The sequence below is a fragment of the Aquarana catesbeiana genome, linkage group LG01 (assembly GCF_042186555.1).
Source record: "Aquarana catesbeiana isolate 2022-GZ linkage group LG01, ASM4218655v1, whole genome shotgun sequence".
NCBI lineage: Eukaryota > Metazoa > Chordata > Amphibia > Anura > Ranidae > Aquarana > Aquarana catesbeiana.
Window position 1 is genome coordinate 499,989,110 of NC_133324.1, and position 20,793 is coordinate 500,009,902.

At 41.3% G+C, this 20,793-nt stretch overlaps 1 protein-coding gene across 2 annotated transcripts in view; it reads right to left on the reverse strand.

Moving 5' to 3' along the window:
* The window catches only part of MED26 (mediator complex subunit 26), a 64,596-nt gene that overhangs the window by 21,970 nt on the left and 21,833 nt on the right, over nt 1–20,793 (reverse strand). The window contains exon 2 of one of the 2 annotated variants that reach the window (XM_073592787.1): nt 7,196–7,225. The exons of the other annotated variant lie outside the window; for it this stretch is intronic. Coding sequence (XP_073448888.1) covers nt 7,196–7,225 — 30 coding nt within the window. The remainder of the gene's footprint in view (nt 1–7,195; nt 7,226–20,793) is intronic. 2 annotated transcript variants of the gene reach the window in all.

Genomic DNA, 20,793 nt, shown 5'->3' on the forward strand with positions numbered 1-20,793 from the left:
CACAATTTCAGCCCATTGAAATAAATAGCTTAAAATCAAACTGCACAGGAAAGTACAGCTCGTTCCTGTGCAATTTAAGTGAACTAGCTCTTAAAAATTGCTATGCTATACTTGTGACAGACTGCAATATATATATATATATTTATTTATTTTTTTTCCCCATAGCTCCACTTAACCACTCCCTGTCCAGCTGATCAGCAGCTCAATTGCCATTTCAAGCAGGAGGAAGGGATTGTTACGAGTGAACAAAGTGCCAGAAAAGGCTCAGACAAAGTAGTTGGTAGTTATCTAAAATGTGTTCTAATAGAAACATGTAGATATACCATTAAGCAGCTTCCTAAAAATGCTAACTGCAGGCTTCAGGAGTTCAGCATAGAAAAAAAAAAAAAAATGTACACAAAAGGATTGTTGAAGGTAAGAGAAAGATAGGGGGGGGGCACACCCACCCACAGTAGTCTTGAAGCACTGAATATTAGATTTTTATCTGCCTAATTTTGGCTGTTTGAAAAAAAATAAATAAATAAATAAAGTGCTCTGACTACAATAGTTTCCTTTAATCTAGACCTCTCTCCTCCAGTACCTGCCATTTGCCACAAGATGTCCTCAGTCTTCCAAGTTAAATGAAACCCAGCATGGCTCAATCAGAAAACGGAGTACATACTGTGAGTGCAGGGCATCCTAGCCATGCCCAAAGGCGGTGACACCAGAGCACCCTTTATTCACAGTGTAGGCACAAAAAAGGGCTGATATCCTCTTCAAGTCAATGCTGCTCTTAACACCAGTAAGGAAAGCCAAGTGACTTGAGCCAAAGTTAAAAGGACCCTGTAGCACCATATGACCAAGTCTTTAGACTTCAGAAAATGGTAGGTATTGAAACAAAGCATCAAGGGGCTACAAAGGTGGGAGGGGTGGATAAGGATTTAAGGGGTGGGTAACAGTCCAAAGTAGGTGCTTTGTCTACCTTTGAGACCACATTTAGGGTGCAACTTAAAAGAAGTCATTCAAACAACCCCCCACCACTCTCAAACCCCCATTTACCCAAATCGTGGGCTGCATCTCTCTGTAGCATTCTGTCCAGTTTAAATATGAAGGGGCTTCGCATGGCTTTGCACTAACAGCCGGGTCATTCATTCACAAGGATCTGTGAAATATGAAGATTACAAGTCCTATCTGTCAATGTGGCAAAGGGAATTATGGATCTCAATGGATGACATCACCACACTAGTAAGTGCATTGTTTATTTCCCCCAGCCTCCTAATTGTTGGTAGGTGCATACCTTCATACAGAGCTGTGGCTGGAAAGTAAACCGTGCAGGAGCCTGTGCATTATGCCTGTGAGTTACTGTTCACGGCTGCAATGCTCTGCAGACCTGAACCCAAAAAAATAAATAAATGCATTTTTTATTTTATGCGCATTTATTTTTTTAACTCAAAAAGGTGGACTATGCCTTCAGGGCATATTTACTGCTTTGGTGAATCACACCTGCATAGCACAGCATTATAGTTCAAGATTTGAGCCGCTAGAAAAATATCTATTTCTACAAGCATTACTAAGCTACTTGAAAGCAATGGGCAGATCTGCACCAACACCCAGCTCCATATCTGTAGGCAGGTGAGCTATTGAACTGTAAGAACTTCTCTCACTAATGGAGAATTTACCTACCAGTTTCATTCACGTGACTTCTTTAGATTGTGAAACCTCATGTGCTCCATACATGAGCAAAAAGACGAATCCTAATCGGTTAATCATCCACAAATTTTGCATGTGCAAATGTATTGTGTATGTACATCACCGCATGAACCTAGAGGGTATTAAAACAAGCCCCTAAATCACCCCCCTTTGGTCTGTTAAAAATACCATTAAAAGCATTTTGTTTCTGTTCCCAAGTGCAAAAAAAAATAACACATTCTGCCAGAAATGTTGTCAAGAGAAAGATCTGATGCTTCAGTGGTATTCTCATTCACATTGTTCTCAGCTATCTTTAAAAAGGACTACAGAACCCACCTGCAAACTTTTCATATCGAAACACTTCCCAATGTGTCAAAACCTTCACCGTTTGCCGACCGTATAACCTAGATATACAGCGGCACCAGATCATGTACCTATTATGTGATCTGACACTTTCGGGAGGGTTGGGGCACACACGTTGCTGGCAATCTGGCCACGCTTTAATAAAACAGGGTGCTGGCCGATGGATTATTGCCGGCACCTAGCGATCGTCATGAATTCACACAGGACAGGGCTCTGCCTATGTAAACAAGGCAGAGTCCTGTCAGCAGGGAAGTAATAGATTTTCTTTCCCCGCAAATCAGGGAATAAAATCTATCCCCTAGTGAAAGCGCCACACAAAGTACACATTTAACCCTTTGATTATCCTAGATGTTTAACCACTTCCTAGCCAGTGTCATTAGTACAGTGACAGTGCATTTTATTTTAGCACTGATCACTCTTAGTGTCACTGGTTCCCAAAAAAATGTCAGTGTCCGAATGACCATCGCAATATCGCAGTCCCACTAAGTCGCTGATTGCCATTACTAGCAGAAAAAAAAAAATTCCAGTATATAGCCCATAGTTTGTAGACGCAATAACTTTTGTGCAAAGCTATACACTCATTGGGATTTATTTTTTTACCAAAAGTATGTAGCAGACTACATTTTGGCCTAAATTTATCAAGAAATTCGATTTTTTTTACATTTATTGGACATTTTTTATAGCAGAATTTCTTCAAAATTGACACTTATTTTAATAGTGCAAAAAATAAAAACCACAGAGGTGATCAAATAACACCAAAAGAAAGCTCTATTTGTGGGTGAGGGGGATGGACATGCATTCTATTTGGGTACAGTGTCACACTGTGCAATTGTCAGATAAAATAACAGTACCGTTTAGCAAAAAATGGTCTGGTCATGAAGGGGGGTAAATCCTGCAGAGGTCAAGTGGTTAAAGAGCAACTTCACTTTTGTTGGGGGGAAAGGGGGGGGGGGTGAGGAACAAACACTCCCCTCTGGGGAATCGCAAAGATTTTAACAAACCTTGTTGCAGATTCCTACCCGTTTTTACTCTGAAGAAATCCCTGTGTGTGTTTGTATCCATGTGGTAAGTGAATCCAATGGAAGTGGTTTCATCAGGGCTCTAACGAGGAAAGCTGCTGGGTCTGCATTCTTTTAGACAGGATTTCCTATTGGGAGTATCTCTCCAAAAATGACGTTTTTGTTGCAGTTGATGCTCCAGGGATGTGCAATTTGTATCACCCACGCCCGGGACATGCAGTTCCAGACAGGCAGTTTTTCCTACATTTAGCCCTGCTGCAGGCTAGCAGCAGGGCTCACTTGTTAGGTGGAAGCATTCCAGCGGCTCCGCTACCGCCCGATTGCTTCCACACATGCTGGCAGCGCGCCCCTTCCCCCATGTATGCCGGGCTCCGCTTGCCAATCTGCGGGCCCAGGACTGACCTTGCGGGTGCTGGCCGGTGGAGGGGAGGAGAGCGGACACACATCTGCTCTCCTCCCCTTCTTGTTCCTGAACTGGAAGAGGCGTATGATGTTACTGCCGGGTCCCTGTTAATGCCCCCAGCGAACGAGGCTGGGAATGAATGTAATGCAATGTGATTTGCATTACATGCAGGACAGAGGAGATATTGGGGGTCTTTTAGACCCTGGATGTCTCAAAGAGAACCGGTCACTCAAAAATCATCACATAGGGGACTTTTTGTTCTCCATGTGATAGAAGCAAAAAAAAAAAAAAGTTACGTTAAAAAAATAAAAAATTACACCCAAGCACATAAACAGTCCCTTGGACAAGTAGTTTTTAAACACCCCTGTGCTCAAAATCTGACCTGTACCTTATTGCAGACCTCTGGGAAAAGAGCCAATCACACAAGCAGGTAATGGATGTTTCTTGGGGGTGTTCTGTGCACATTCTGGTGTACAGAACACTCCAGGTAGCCATTGTATTGCATTTTACATAAAATTACAGAACTGCAGATTGAAAAGGAAAGGTAATTTTTATAAAACATTCAATTACAATATGACTTGTGTTACAAATTCTATACTTTATTTTTTTTGTTTGCTTCCCCCCACCCATGAAAGTGGAGTTACTCTTTAAGTACTAACAAAACCAGACAGCTGGTACTGATGGGTTGCAGGTGGTCAGAGTGGACTGAATAACTCTAAGCAGACAGTGAAATGTACGCGGAGACCGATGTTATGGCCCGTACACACGATCCGAATATTGTATGAAAACAGTCGTCCAAGGAAGGATCGTACGATATTTGGATCATGTGTACACTACTTTCGACAGCCGATCACGACCGTTCATCCGATATCATTCGATCAGACATACACGAAAGTTTTCCTTGTACGATTCCAGATCGTACGATTTTCGTTTAGTCGGTATAGTTGTCGTCCGAAAATACAATACAAATACATTACAACACATGACATCACTTCCGATTTTTTTGTCCATCGTACGAGAATTTGTGACTTTATTTTTTAGCTATTCAATTTCTACTTGCGACTATTAAGCAAGAACGGTCATACGATCGTTCGTACGATATTCGGAGTGTGTGTACCAGGCATTACACTTGTTCTTTCAGGTGCAAGAATAGCAGCTGTATGGCGTTTCCACTAGAATGCAATCTTTTAGCCTCAACCCTTACAACCGTGAATACGGTGAGAAAAATTAAAAAATGGCACCCAACAGTACCAACTGTGAGGCAGCTCTTGGTTGTGCCTGCACTGCATGCATTACCTGCTCATTTGTCCACGGTCGCACAGAAAGGCGGTACTCATCTGATCCTCCGGAAAAGTCCTCCCCCATGTCCAGTGGTGGACTGTTCCTGCTGTCCTCACGTCCAAAGCCAGTCTATGGGTATGACGACGTCTGAAACAATCCACTGCACAAGACCGTTACACCGTGGGAAGAGGGGCAGGGATCGGTCTTGTGCTCAGAGGATCTATGAATTAGGTTAAATATATCTCCGCTCTCCTCACCCCTAGACAAAAACAAGCAGTTAACCCATGCAGTGCAGGCACAGCCACATTGCATTGGAAAACATTTTCTTCCCTGAATTTATATTTAAGTACCACTGTAAGAAACAGAGCAGACAGGCTTTTATGGCAGAAAAAAATGCACCATCTCTTCTGAAATAAAATGCCCTTACATGCCTGCTCGCTGTCTTTTCCAGCGCCGTAAACAGTGGTGCTTTGTGACGCCCTGCTTACAGTACCAGGCTGGTCTCTGAGTGCCAGGAAGACTAGCTCCAGCTCATTCCACGCTGGCCAATGAGGCGGCCCAGAAGAAGTCAGGGCAGGACCGTTGGATAGGTAAGCATTTACCCCTTAAGTTCCATTTTAAGAAGCAGGGTCACCAGAGATGCCCTGAACCTGGAGAGCACTGTGCAATTAATAGTACAAAAAGGTCTGAAAAGGGCCATAATACAGAGACCAGTGGCCGAGTCACATTTCAAGCTAGTCTCACAATCTTAAAAACCAGAGAGGCCCAAAGCTGTTGAAGATACACAGTTCCTGATAACTGCTAGTAGAGACTAGCTAAAGCAGCACTTTTTGAACTAAATTAAAAAAAAAAAAAAAACCCTCTACAGTGTAGAGAATATCTGGTTAGGGGCAAAAACTAAAAATATAAATATAAAAACGTGGACACTTGCAAAAAAATAAATATGATGCATGATGATTAGAGATGAGGTTATGACTAGTTTCAGAATCCCTGTGTATCTCAATGGATGATAAAGAAAAAGGTTTTGGCTTGACATACACTTTAACCCTTTTGCTGCCAGAGTAATTTTTGTCTTTCCTTTTTTTTTTTGCATAAGTTTAAAAAAATAAATTTTAGGCCTGAAGCTTACATACCCCCAAATAACATATATTTTCTGAAAGCAAGAGAATATAACAGGGGTAGTTCCAATTTTTTGTCACTTAATATCACTGCAAAGGTCTAGGAAAAGCATAATTTCAGTAAAAAACACACTAGAGTGAATTTTAGGGCAAACCAAACACAAAAAAGTATCCAAATGTTCGGTAAAATATAAAAACAGAGGTTGCACCGAGTAAATAGATACCCATGTCATACATTAAATTTGTGTGCGCCCGTGAAATGAGGACAAACTTCAGTACCCTATATTTTCCATAGTTAATCAGTTTAGTGTTATGGAGGAGGTCTTGTGCTAGAATTATTGCTCTCACTCCGGTGTGCACGGCGATAGAACATGTGTGTCGCAATCGAACCTGCATGACTCCTCTGGGCCAAACTGAATGTCCTTTTTTTGCAAAATGAGCATGCAAAGCACTGCAACCATGATCCCTTGATTGTAAATGCAATGCCAGGTTCTTCTTTCAGTTCCCTTTCTGTACCTAGGTATGGACTTTCACAGTTACAAAGCTGGAGGAAGTATCAATGGACTACGAGTGCAGGTAACACCGCGCTCATGTTTCATTGAGAACTACAAGTTTGTCTACTGCTGTAGAAGATGGGGCTTGTAGTTTATTCATTCACAGATCTCTGTATAAATGATGCGGCTGAGCAACCCATGAAATGTGGTGTTAACATGTAACGTGGTGCAAAAGGTGGCATTTTAATGCAGAAGAGAAATGCACCATCTCTTCTACCCTTTGGGACCATGTTTCAGGTTTCATACATATTTAGATTATAACATGAAACAAAGTAGCATTCCCCAACCCTCACTACACTGATTACTGTCACTGACTCAGCACCTCCTCTATTCATAAAAAGCAATGAATGCAAAGTGTTCTGTGATTGGGATAGGGGAAATTGTGAGTCATCAGAACTTAACTTGCTCATATCACAGAGCACCTGCAGCAGCCTCAGATGGGGCACTCAATATCATTAGAGAATGTATTTTTACTATACAGATGGTCAAATTGTATCTTTGGCCATACCTCAGCTTTTAAACTCAGGTGAGATTTATCCTTGCTTATTTTTCTCAACTTCCTCCTGAGCTCATACTCTTGCAATATTGTGAGAAACGGCTGGAAGGACAGATTAAACATGGACTAGGAAGAACAAATAATTGTGTATATGGTCGCTAGGAGGGACCTGTAATATAATGTTGGACGAAGCAAGTTTTCCCAAAAGGAAAACCTGTGCTTTGCCAACAAAATGTAGAGGAAAAAAAAAAAAGTATAAAACTAACTGCTGCTCTCCACAAATGCATACTCACCTTTGTTTTGCTTCTGCTGCTTTGTTTGGCCTGCGAAGCAAAGAGAAGAAGCAGTGTGAAAAGGTTCAAATCACGACATGGAGCTTACAAAAAACTGAAGAGTCTCTTTCCATCCAAGGCAATGGCACTGGATGCCTGAACAGCAAATCACCAGCATTCTTACATGGGAAGAAGGGGAGCCAAGCTGCCCATACACCTATGTAGTCTGAATGGGGACACATCAAACAGATTCCTCCATCCATATTAATCTTTCTACCTGGGGGCTGAACAGAGGCTAAGAAGCAATGGAAGGGCAAACTCACAAAATTGAGAAAAAAAATAAATACAAATATGATATATTGCTCGCTCTCAACAACTTGCTAAGCAGCTCTGTATGCATGACCTGAAGAAAAACACCAATCTTCTATACTTTTTTCAGGTTACTGACACTTTGTACTGAATCTGCTGAATCAGCACCACAGACAAGCAACTAACATTTTCAACAACTAGTTTTCATTTGTAACTAGACACCGTGTGATCTTGAAGCTAGGGACCTTCAACTGACGATTTGTCACTACCCTGCTAGGATAAAGGAGGGGGGGGGGGGGAGCAATTCGACCAGATTGCAGTTACAGAAAAACATCCACAAGCTGTGCAAGTTATTGAAGCTACCCCAGAACCAAATTAGGCACAGGTCACGTCTATATACATTAGTATGACCTGATAAAAAAAAAAAAACATTGTGGCACATCTTTCAGGATTCAAGGGTTTCCTACATAAAAATTTATCAAAACACTACAAAGAAACTTAGAAGGTAGAATTTCCCATTATAAAAAATAGCTACCAAAACTACCTAATGTACTGTCTGGTTATAAAAGTTACTGTCTGGTTATAAAAGTTAACACTTATCTTGAAGACTCAGGAAAGGATATAAAAACACAATGTAAGCATTTGGCTGAGAAAGGTTATCTGACTATCATTCCCCTTTAAGTCTAGGTTCACATCTTCACAGTTCTGTGTGCCACGTTTGCTAGGGCACAGCAACCCATTCATTTCCCTGCAGAAAAGAAGTACCTGAACTTTTTTTTTTTTTTTTTTTAAATCACAAAGCCACAGAAACTGCACGGCGCTTTGGAACCATGCGTTTCCACGTGCGGGAAACCAAACTGCAGTTTTCATTACGTGGGGGTGCCATTAAAGTTGTTCTAAAAGGCAAAAATTTTTAACCCCCCCCGGTCAATTCCTACATTTCTCACATACATGTACCAATAAGCATTTTTTGCTAGAAAATTACTTATAACCCCCAAACATATATATATATATATATAATTTTTTTTTTTTTTTTTTTAAATCAGAGACCCTGGAGATTAAAATGGAGGTGGTGGTGGCAATTTTTAATGTAGCACGATATTTGCATAGCCATTTTTAAAAACCAAAATTTTAGGAAAAAATACACTTTAATGAAATTTAGAGCACACAAACTACAATACCCATTTTTTGGTAAAATATAAAAGATGGTATACTGATTAGATACCAAACATGTCATACTTGTGCACACCTGTGGAAAATCTCTTATGATAGCACGGGCCGTGACAGGTCCTCTTTATGAAGAGATCTGGAGTCTATTAGACCCCCATCTCTCTTCTGGCCTGCAACACATCTGATCAAACCGCGATCAGTTTGAGGAGATGCTGTACAAGCTGGTAACGGCTTGTAAACAATAAACTGAAAGTATAACTTAAGGCAAAACCTTTAGAGTGGAGATGGATTAGAACCATTTCGTTTTTATGCTGTCCGTTTCCCCATTTAGGGGATTCTCTCTCTCTTTATCCTGTTCACCATTTATTGTTGAAAGTGAAAGTAAAAGTTAAAAATAATCCCAAATTTGGGAACATCACCTGAAAAGTAAATAGCAGGGAAATCTTCCAATAGGAACACTAGTTCTGGTGACCTGGAGGATCCCAAAGAATTCCCCTTAATTTGTAGGGATTTCCTCCCACAAATCTTTCCAATGGGACAAAAAAAAAAAAAAAAAAAAATTTGAACAGGGGTTATAACCCTCCCTTACTCTATCCAAAGTGGAAAAAAAAAAAAATTGCCTATAGTTCTACTTGAAACCAGAAGTGATGAAATGCTCAGTGCTTCTAGCTTCTTACATCACAGAGGGAAGGTGGGTACGAACGCCAGCGAACCTGGGCACCCCTGGGCTAGGATGGGTACATCCTAAGAGGTTGAAGTGATTAACTTAGAGTTGCACGATTGTGGCCAAAATGAGAATCACGATTTTTTTTTGCTTAGAATAAAAAAGATCACGATTCTCGCAACGTAAAATCGTTCACATCATACAAAAAAAAAAAAAAAAAAAGAAGGGTTTACTTCCTCTTTGTTTCCCTGCAAAGGTGAAGCATAATGGGCTACTATGCATCTTACCTGACACAGGAGCCTGCGATGTCACCACTGTCCCCTCTGCTACGGAGCATCCATCTTCTTTCCGGGTATCGTGGCCCCGGCGAGGTGATTGGCCGGAGCCGCGATGATGTCACTCCCGCGCATGCGCACGGGAGCCGCCACTAACGGCATATCGCTGTTAGCAGCGGCATGCTCAATGTGCCTGCGCGCATGCACCGTAGACAGCGGTGCCTGTCTTTTTGAAAATATTTCCTAAACTGTGTAGGTTTAGGAAATATTTCTTGGACCTACAGGTAAGCCTTAATCTAGGCTTACCTGTAGGTCAAAGTGGTCTGTAAGGGTTTACAACCACTTTAAGTTCAACTGATAAAGAATGTTTTGATCCTTGGCAGACTGCCTGGTTTTTCTCTTCCTTTCTTTTGATGGCTGTGGCTTCAGAAGAGCAGAGAGAATTCTTTGCATAGAAAGAATTGTGAAACACTTTAGTCAAGATCGCGATAACAATTCTTGACGATTAATTGTGCAGCTCTAGACTAACTTAAAGCGAAGTTTCATTTGTTTATTAAAAGTCAGCAGCTCCAAAAAGTGTAGCGGTTGACTTTAATAAACAGCCACTAACCTGTCCACTGTCAAGCAGTGTACTCACCGCAGCCGTGTTCTGCCCAGGCAGCATCTGCACCTCTACTACGGGCACCCGGCTGTGACAACTTGTGGCTTCACAGCCGGGAGCCCACTTAGAATGAGCGAGCGGCGCTGCCGTCTGTGACTGGCCCCAAAGTCTTCTAGGACCTGCCTAGGTGAACAGAAATGGGAACAGGTACCTGTCAAATTTGGGTACCTGCTTTTGGGTGGAATACAGCTTTAATGCATTCTCCACAATAAAGTAGCATTAAACTCACAACCAAAAATGTCATATTGTAGTTTGCCAATCATTTGGTATGTTGGCTGCATTTGTTTTTTTTAACAAAAAAAAAAAAAAAAACTTAACGTGGTTGTAAAGGCTGAAGGTTTTTTACTTTCATGCATTCTATGCATGAAGGTAAAACCTGTGTGCTGCTTCCCCCACAGCCCTGAGCCCCCTCTTGATCCAGCAATGTGCACGAGAGCTTTGCCTGTCCCAGGATTCCTCCTCCTCACTTTGACTCCCACTGCTGTCAATAACAGCCAGTAAGCCAGTGAGAGCGTGGGGGGGGGGGGCCCGAGCCACAGCTCTGTGCATCTTATGGACACAGAGCAGGGCATGGGAGAGAGCACACACCAGTGCCTCCATAACAAGCAGCTTGCTATTGTGGGCAGTGGTCAAGGGGGAGGAGCCAGGAGCGGTGGCAGGGGACCTGAGAAAAAGATTAGGGCTGCTCTGTGCAAAATCACTGCCCAGAGCAGGCAAGTATGACATGTTTGTATTTTTAAAGCCAAACCTTTAGTACCATTTTAAGCCCCCCCCCCGTTTTCACCTGATATGGCCAGTAACACCTCCAGTAATATTGTCCCCACTCTGGATGAAGGAGCACATTTGGAGAACAGAATTTTCAATCTGGGGGAAGGGGAGAATTAATTGTACTAACAGGTTTTAAAATCTCCCCTGAACGATTTAACTCGACAGATACTAAACAACGTTCAAAAATGTCCGTTTTGCCGCATTTACAAAAAATACAATTTTGAAAAAAAAAAAAATCTCCATTATAAACGCCTGTAAATGAAAAGCGGCTACACGCATGTTACAGCGTTTACAAGCTGTTAAAGGCATTTGGCATTTCAAATGCCTCTGAACATCCATCTGAACACATTTTTCCAAAAAATGCTTCTAAACTGAACTGCCTAAAAACAACTATAACGACCCTGTGTACATGTACTGATAAGATGATAGAGAAGAGTTCAGGTGCAGATGGAAAAAAAACAAAAAAAACAAAAACAAAAAAACAAACACCCAACTGCTCCTAAACGTTCATTTACCAGCAGCAGTGTACATGAGGCCTAAGGCTTAAGGCCTAATAGCAAACAAACAACAAAATAATACATTTAGCATATACAATTGCGACAAGACATTTTGTAATTGAATGCCATTAAAAATGACCTTTCCTTTTCAATCTGCAGCTCTGTAATTTTCTGTGAAATGCAATATAGCTACTTGGAGGTGTTCTGTACACAGAATGTGTACAGACCCCCCCCCCCCCCCCCCCCCCAATATGTCATTTCTTGCATGTGATTGGCTCACTGATTTTCCCAGAAGTCTGCACTAAGATACAAATCAGATTTCAGACATCCCCTGCAACAAAAATGTCATTTTTGGTAAGATACGCCAAATAGGTAATCACATCTAAAAAGGGATGCAGGCCCTGCAATTTCTCTCAGAGCTTTGCAGGTGCAGCAGCTGGTTTACAATTAAAAAACCACCCCCATTAGGCTCCTATCACACTTCTGTGACTTGTCATACGACTTGGGACTGCAAAATTGCATGACAAACTGTACCCCATGATTTCCAATGAGTACTGTTCATATCTGTGCAACTTCAAAGTAGTCCCTGCACTACTTTGGCCTGACTATGGTCCATAGACCTCAAGATTACACAGGCATTGCTTCAAGTCTTGTCAAAGTTGCAACAAAATCGACTAGGAATCTAACAAAGTTTGTCAAAATCCTTGTAATGAACATAGATCACCCAGGGGAGGAATATTTTTTTTCCCCCTCAACAAAAAAGTGGAGTTACACTTTAAAGAAGAAAAAAAACAAAAAAACAAAACAAAAAACTGAACGTTTACTACCACTAAGTTAACGGCACCCCTGCGCATTTTCCTAAAAGCAGAGTTTTTTTGTGCGGGAACGTGTGATATATAGATGTAAACTAGCCTAAATGTCACTAGTGTATTATACATGTTAAAACATAAAATTACATCAGCAAATCAATGTCAATCTGCATCTTGAGCAAAAAACTACTTTTCATAGTCTAAGGCCATTTAGTGATTTCTGGACATACATAAATTATCTCATAACATTTTGGAAAACTCAAACTCTTCATGGGAGAGAGAGCTAAATTTACTCTAATTTCCTTTAGCAAGATAGAATCAATTTTGTAAAAAGACAAATGTTTGAGCCTTACAGTACTCAGGAAAACAAGTAACTACATTTACTGTATATTAGCAATTGATCTTCAACAACAACCAGCACTGCATTCCAGGGCAAAGGTTTTCAGGGACTCAAACAGCAAAACTAAAATCTCTTCTGTAAAATACTGGTTGTCTACCACTAAGCAAATCATTTCTCCTCAAATGTAATTCAGAAAGCCAAAATGCAACACAGCAAACCGTGGGCACCTTATTTGAGCAGCTCAATAGGTTTTTCACTTTACACATAAAACAAACACTTAATATCTTTATTAAAAAACCCACAACAGGAAATGGTAACCCCATTGGAATAATCCACCTCACTACCTGTTCACAGGACATAAGAGTGAATTTCCCTTCACTTTCTGTACAGAAGACTATTGTCCGAAAGAAGGGCCAAATAACCCCAGAGAAGAACAAATGTCCCATTACCACCTGTTCTAATGACAACTCAAAGTTTTGGATTTTCCTCCTTTTCTAGCCCGTTGACACTCCCAAGGACAAATAAAGAGCACCTTCTTAACAAATACACAGGCAGAGGGTCTAATCTCTCATTAATCCATCCAAGACTAAAAAGGTTTTTGCTTTCAATACACTTTAGCTTTATGGATTAGGTTTAGATTAAAGTGGTTTAAAAGATAGGTTTTTCACCTAAATAAATTCCTTGTATTAAAAAGGAGAGAAAAAAAAATTCCAATGCCTGTGCCATCCCCACAGGCACCCCCAAGCACCTTCCTGTGTCCTCTTGACCTAGCGTTGTCCCTTGTGCAGCAGCACTGCTCCTCTCTTTCTGCGTTCACAGGAGTCTTTCAGAGCAGCGAGAGCCATAGGCTTCCGCCAATGTCAGTCAAATCCTGTGAGGGAGGGGCGGGGGAGGTGGCCAAGCCACGCTGCATGTGTCTAGGGACACATCCAGCCTGGCTCAGGAGTATTACTACACAATTGCCCCCTCAGCAGCAGCCAGTTTGCCGAGTGAGCACTTGGAGAATGGGGAGCTGAGAACGCTGGTGGGGCTCCAGAAGTGGAGGTAAGGGACCGCTCTGTGCAATACCATTTTCTATTTTAGAGTACACAAAAAAATAAATAAACCCTTTGCAAACCATCTTTAACCCTTTAACACCAGCATCAGAAACCTCTTAAAGGGCAGGGAGGCAGGGTTTCTGATCATGTGACTGCCATAATTGGCTGTCACAGTTCACATAATCAGAAAGCTCCCGATCACAATTAGAGATCGGGAGCTTTCCATCAGTGGAAAGGGCACGCCCTCTCAGCAAAAATTTGGAAACACTACATGATTTGCAGTTGTGAAAGTGACGACATGTTTCAGGTTGAAAGCGGAAGGGATGTACCTTTTTTTGCTTCTGTTGTGGAATGAGACACATAGCCAATAGGTGGGAAGTCTCACTTACATCATTCGCTGCATGCGCAGCTAGTAATACGGAGTCATATCACAGCTTACAGAGTTTCAAAGAGGGCAAATTGTCTGTGCCACCTTAGCTGGTGCGGCCATGTCTGAAGTTGCCAATTTATCTGTGGTGTCGCGAGGTACAGTGCCCGGGAAACAGTATGATAAGCATAAGCTCGATCCACATGGTCAAATGATCAAAAAAGAGACAAAAAAAAAAGGACATTGTGCAGGATTGTGACCCAGGTTTTTGGATGAAGAGTGGCATCAAATTCCATAACCCACCATCCAAGACTTAGTAAGCTGCAATATACAGGGGTTGGACAAAATTATGGAAACGAGTATGGTTAAAGAACAAAATTGTTACCCATTATGGTATTGGACCGCCTTTGGCATCCAAAACAGCCTGAATTCTCCTGGGAGTTGACAAACACGGTGCCTTGAAAAACTATTCCCCATTGTCATACTGCAACCAAAAACGTAAATGTATTTTATGTGATAGACCAACACAAATTGGCACAAAATTGGAAGTAAAAGGAAAAATGATAAATGGCTTTCAAATTTATTTACAAATAAATATCTGAAAAGTGTGGCATGCATTTGTATTGAGCCTCGTTGAGTCAATACTTTGTAGAATCACCTTCCGCTGCAATTACAGCTGCTGTCTCTACCAGCTTCGCACATCAGTGACGTTTTTGCCCATTCTTTGTTGCAATCTGTCAGATTGGATGAACAATAGTCAAGTCTTGCCACAGATTCTCGATTGAATTTAAGTCTGGACTTTGACTGGGCCATTCTTATGCCCTGTACACACGATCGGACATTGATCGGACATTCCGACAACAAAATCCATGGATTTTTTCCGACGGATGTTGGCTCAAACTTGTCTTGCATACACACGGTCTCACAAAGTTGTCGGAAAATCTGATCGTTCTGAACGCGGTGACGTAAAACACGTACGTCGGGACTATAAATGGAGCAGTAGTTCTGAGCATGCGTGGCACTTTGTACGTCGGATTTGTGTACACACGAGCGGAATTTAAACAATCGGATTTTGTTGTCAGAAAAAATGTTATATCCTGCTCTCAAAACTTTGTGTCGGAAATTCCGACGAAAAAAGTCAGATGGAGCCCACACGCGATCAGAATTTCCGACAACACAATCTGATCGCACTTTTTCCAATTGGAAAATCCGACCATGTGTACAGGGCATAACACATGAATATGCTTTGATCTAAACCATTCCATTGTAGCTCTGGCTGTATGTTTAGGGTCGCTGCCCTACTGGAAGGTGAACCTCCGCCCCAGTCTCAAGTCTTTTGTAGACTCTAACAGGTTTTCTTCTAAGATTGCCTTGTATTTGGCTCCATCCATCTTCCAATCAACTCTGACCAGCTTCCCTGTCCCTGCTGAAGAAAAGCATCCCCACAACATGATGCTGCCAACACCACGTTTCACGGTGGGGATGTTCAGGATGATGCGCAGTGTAGTTTCTCGCCACACAGTTTTGCTTATGGGCCAAACAGTTTATCTGACCAGAGCACCTTCTTCCACGTTTGCTATGTGTCCCCCAAATGGCTTCTCGCAAATGGGACTTCTCATGGCTTTCTTTTTGCCACTTCCAAAAAGTCCAGATTTGTGAAGTGCACAACTAATAGTTGTCCTGTGGACAGATTCTCCCACTTGAGTTGTGGATCTCTGCAGCTCCTTCAGAGTTACCATGGGCCTCTTGGCTGCTTTCCATTTCCATTCTGCTTTCTAAAAACACCTGCAAGGCAAAAGGCATAACGAGCTAGTATGCGTAGCATATTAGCCCATTATGAAATACTCACCTTAGGTCGAAGCCCCTGCTGCGGTACCAGCACACTGCTATGCCCGGCAACATGGCTTCCGGAGTTATTTCCAGGTATCACGGGCTCCGGTGCTGTAACTGGCCAGAGCCGCAATGATGTCCATCAGTAACCGCACATCAGCCGAAGCAATGGCACAACAGCTGAAGCAACGGCACAAACGAGTGGTTGCTTCAGTGCGCATGTGCCCATGACATCAGCACATGCTGATACAGGGGATATCCCCTAAACTGTCCAGGTTTAGGAGATATCCATGGTAGCTACAAGAAAGCCTTATTATAGGTAGTCAAAAGTATAGTCAAAAAAGTGTTTTGCAAGTGTTTACAACCACTTTAAGTGGTTAAACTGCCCTCATTTACAGACCGAAATTCTTCCCTTTGATCTAAAACAACAAAAATGTTACATTTCTCTTTATCCCCCAGCACTGAGGAATGTTGATAAACATTTGTAGGCTTTTTTTTTTTTTTGACAGCTCTGAGCAGAGTTCTGTACTTGTTACATAAAAGCGAGGAAATATCGGATTAAGATCGCAAGGGGGGTTGAATCGAGATTGGGATTTAATGATTAATCGTTTAGCTCTAATTTATACAGAGATTAAATTACACACAGGTGGACTAATTATTTACAAATTAGGTGACTTCTGAAGGCAACTGGTTCCACTAGAATTCAGTTATTTGTAGAAAAATAAATTGAAAATCATTTATCATTTTCTTGCCACTTTACAATTATGTGCCACTTTGTGTTAGTCTATCACATAAAATCCCAATGAAATACATTTAGGATTTTGGCTGTAACATGATAAAATGTGGAAAATTTCAAGGGATATGATTACTTTAAGGCACTATATTTGTCAACTCCCAGGAGAATTCAGGCTGTCTTGTATGCCAAAAGGCGGTCCAACAACATATTAGGTAACAATTTTGTTCTTTAACCATACTTGTTTCCATAATTTTGTAAAACCCTTGTATATTGCAGCTTACAAATTCTTAAAAGTAATGGCTGTATTAGTTTTCTCTTTTTTAGGCTCCCTTTCCTCTATTTTTATCTGGTAATCCAGCCAGTACATTTTTTAGGCCTTTCAAAAGAAAAGATCTCTTGCAACTACACTGAAAAGGGTGTTTAAAATGATCCGTATTTATGTAAAACCTTTATCCCAAAGGGGAAATAAACGGTTTGCTGTAACCGATTTTAAAGTATTAGCTGGAGTTTGGCTTGGCCAGATCACCAGGTGACAAAAAAAAAAAAAAAAATTAAAAATAAAATAGGAGAGGGAAAAAAGCCTAAAAAGAAAAAAAACAAACAATACACCCACCATGTCTAATGATTGGTAAGCTGCAATACATTACATTTTTGGTTTAGGGTTTAATACTGGAAGTACACACACCAATGGCATTCTCTGATGAAGGGATTTTTTCAAATTAAATTGAACAAAACAAGTCATCAAAAAAGGTATATACACTGAAAGCTTTTTTTTTTTCTCTTACATTAAAATTCTTGCTCACAGAGCCTGTATAACCCCCCCCCCCCCCCCCCTTTCAAGGTGATATTCACACCTGTATGCTTCTCATGAACTTTAAATACAGGTGAAGAATTGATCTGCATCTCTAAAATGGACTTTAGATTCAACTCAAAAGCATAAAATACAACATTGTATAACAAGTGGACTTTTTTTTGCAAATATATATATTTATTATTTGAAATTGAAAACAGCAGCTTTCTTCAAGTGCATGAAGATCCAACAAGTTCTTTGCACCTCCTTACGGCCATAATCAAGCCACTGTAATCTCAGCCCCTAAGGGAACAATAAGCAAAGAAGCTACTATAATCTGAATCATGCCAAAGTAGTATCATAGTTCATTCAGTATAAAACACATCTACTGTAATAACTAATGCAGTAAATAGTGGCGCTAAACAAAAAAAAAAAAAATAAATCACCCAGTGATAAGCGATCGATTAATAACATGAAATTAAATATAACAAAATCCACAGATTGAATCAGTCCTAAAATCTAAAGGTGAGCGTCAATGTGAATTCAAGAAGTGTTGCAGGGAGGCTCCATTCATAAAGCTCATCCACCACACCGCGTGCAAATGGTGACACCGCTCACCTCTAGGTGTCCACTCACCAGATGAAGTTGCCTTGCACGCTCATGCTCGGCAAATAAGCATCAACCCACACAGGGTTAAATATTCACATCGATCTCCAATCCTTAATGATGATCTCACAGATAATCCACATATTAAAAAAAAAAAAAAAAAAAAGTGCTCTAATAGTGCAGTACGTTTGATCAAATGTATTAAAGTTAAAAGACTTCAAAGCATTGCACTCACATTATGTCAGATAAATGCACACTGCATGTAATAAATCCACTGCAGCATTAGGAGACTGGCATAATATGGTCACAGCACACCCAGCGTGTATAGCGGTATCTCACCTACACCAAAATAGTTACCGCCAGAACGTCACTTCCAGTATTGGGTCTAAAGTCACTCGGTTGCCGTACAGCCACGTCCCGACGCGTTTCATCACCACAACTATAGTTTATTTATAATACTCTGGTGCAGTGGTGGGATCTACAGTGTGGGTGGACGTTTACTGTTGGACCTTTGATTTTACTCACTCAGTATAGTTACTTTTCATCATCTGAGAACTAGAATATAAAAAAAAAACAAGGAAAAAAAAAAAAAATACAAAACCACACAGCTAGTTAAGACTTCAGAGCATCTTGTAATTTAAATTGCCATTTTTAATAACCATTCATAAAAATGTATTTAACAGTCCTATTAAAAACTTCAAAATAAACTAGTAGTTAATCTTCATAAAATACTCCTCGTAGCCAAACACGTTAACAATCAACAGCTATATATACATGTCTGTGCAAACTGTATTGTAACTGTAATGTCTGCCTTCGTTTTGTAAAGCGCTGAGCAAACTGTTGGCGCTAAATAGATCCTGTATAATAATAAATATCCACACACACTAATGTTCTGTTCCTGACCCACTACCATTTAAAGTGATTCTGAAGGTTTATTTTTTCTAAAATAACAAACCTGTTGTATTTACCTTCTTTTAGAGCTGCATAATTATATATATATATATATATATATATATATATATATATATATATATATATATATATATATATATATATATATATACACACACACACACACACACATACACACACACATAGTACCTGACCGCGAGATTGTGTTTCCGGCGCGATCCTATCGAGTTGGTTCTCGGCGACAGGGTACTGTGCATGTCGCGCTGGCTCGCTCATCGTGAAAGGAAAACTTTTTTTTTTTTCTTTCGGGATGAGCGACAGGCAGTGCTGACAGCTGTCTGGTATGAATCCTGAGGCGGAACGCCACCCCAAATTTTAAATGAAAAAAACGGCGTGGGTTCCCCCCCCAGGGGCATACCCTATGTGAATGAGTATGGGGTACCCATTCACCTAGGGAAAAAAGTGTCAATATAAAAAAAAAAAAAAAAAAAAAAAAAAAAAAAAACACACAAAAAAAACAAAAAACAAACACACAGTACACAGGTTTTAAGAGTAATTTATTAGTCAGCTCCGGGGTCTTCTTCCGACCTCTCCCGGTGTTCCACCTCTTCTCCCGGGTCCCTCCGCTATCTTCTTCCAGCTCTTTTGCCAGCGGGGGCCCAGTCTGCCGCCGCTGTCCCGTCTGCTTCTTCTCTTTTTCCGATGTTGACACGACGCTCTCTCCGGCTGGAATGCTGTGTGCGAGCTGCGGAGCCATTTATATAGGCGGTGACGCCCCCCCCTTGTGAGGTCACGGTCCCAGCATGCGCAGGGACTCTGGCATCATAAGGGGGCGTGACGCCAGAGTCCCTGCGCATGCTGGGACCGGGACATCACAAGGGGGCGGGGTCACCGCCTATATAAATGGCTCCGCAGCTCGCACACAGCATTCCAGCCGGAGAGAGCGTCGTGTCAACATCGGAAGAGGAGAAGAAGCGACGGGACAGTGGCGGCAAGACAGCGCTCCCGCTAGCAAAAGAGCTGGAAGAAGATAGCGGAGGGGCCCGGGAGAAGTCGGAAGAAGACCCCGGAGCTGCCTAATAAATTACTCTTAAAACCTGTGTTTTTTTTTTTTTTTTATTGACAGTTTTTTCCCTAGGTGAATTGGTAGGGGTACGATGTACCCCATACTCATTCACATAGGGTAGGGGATCTGGGGGTCCCCTTATTAAAGGGGGCTCCCGGATTCCGATAAGCCCTCCGCCCGCAGACCCCGACAACCAACGGCCAGGTTTGTCGGGAAGAGGCCCATGTCCTCATCAACATGGGGACAAGGTGCTTTGGGGTGGGGGGCCCCGCAGGAGTGGGGGGAACCCACGCTGGATTTTTCATTTAAAATTTGGCGCGGCGTTCCCCCTCAGGATTCATACCAGACAGCTGTCAGCACTGCCTGTCGCTCATCGTGAAAGGAAAAAAAAAAAAAAAGAAAAAAAAAAAAAAAAAAAAAAAAGAGTTTTCCTTTCCCGATGAGTGAGTCATCTCAGCGTTGGCTCCCGCGACAGGGCTCGCAGGTGTCAAATCTCGCCGATAACTGCGGCGAGATTGAAACAATATCGAGGTCACCTACTATATATATATATCTATCCGGCAAAGTTTATCACAACATTGCTCAGCTAAAAAATAAACATTGTATCATTTGGTTCCCTTAGACATCAAAAGGGATGAACTTCGGTCTGCAAATGAGGTCAGTTTAACCACTTAAAAAAGACTAATCCTTTTTTCTGACACTTGTTGCTTACAAGTTAAAATCAGTATTTTTGCCTAGAAAATTACTTAGAACCCCCAAACATTATATATAATTTTTTTAGC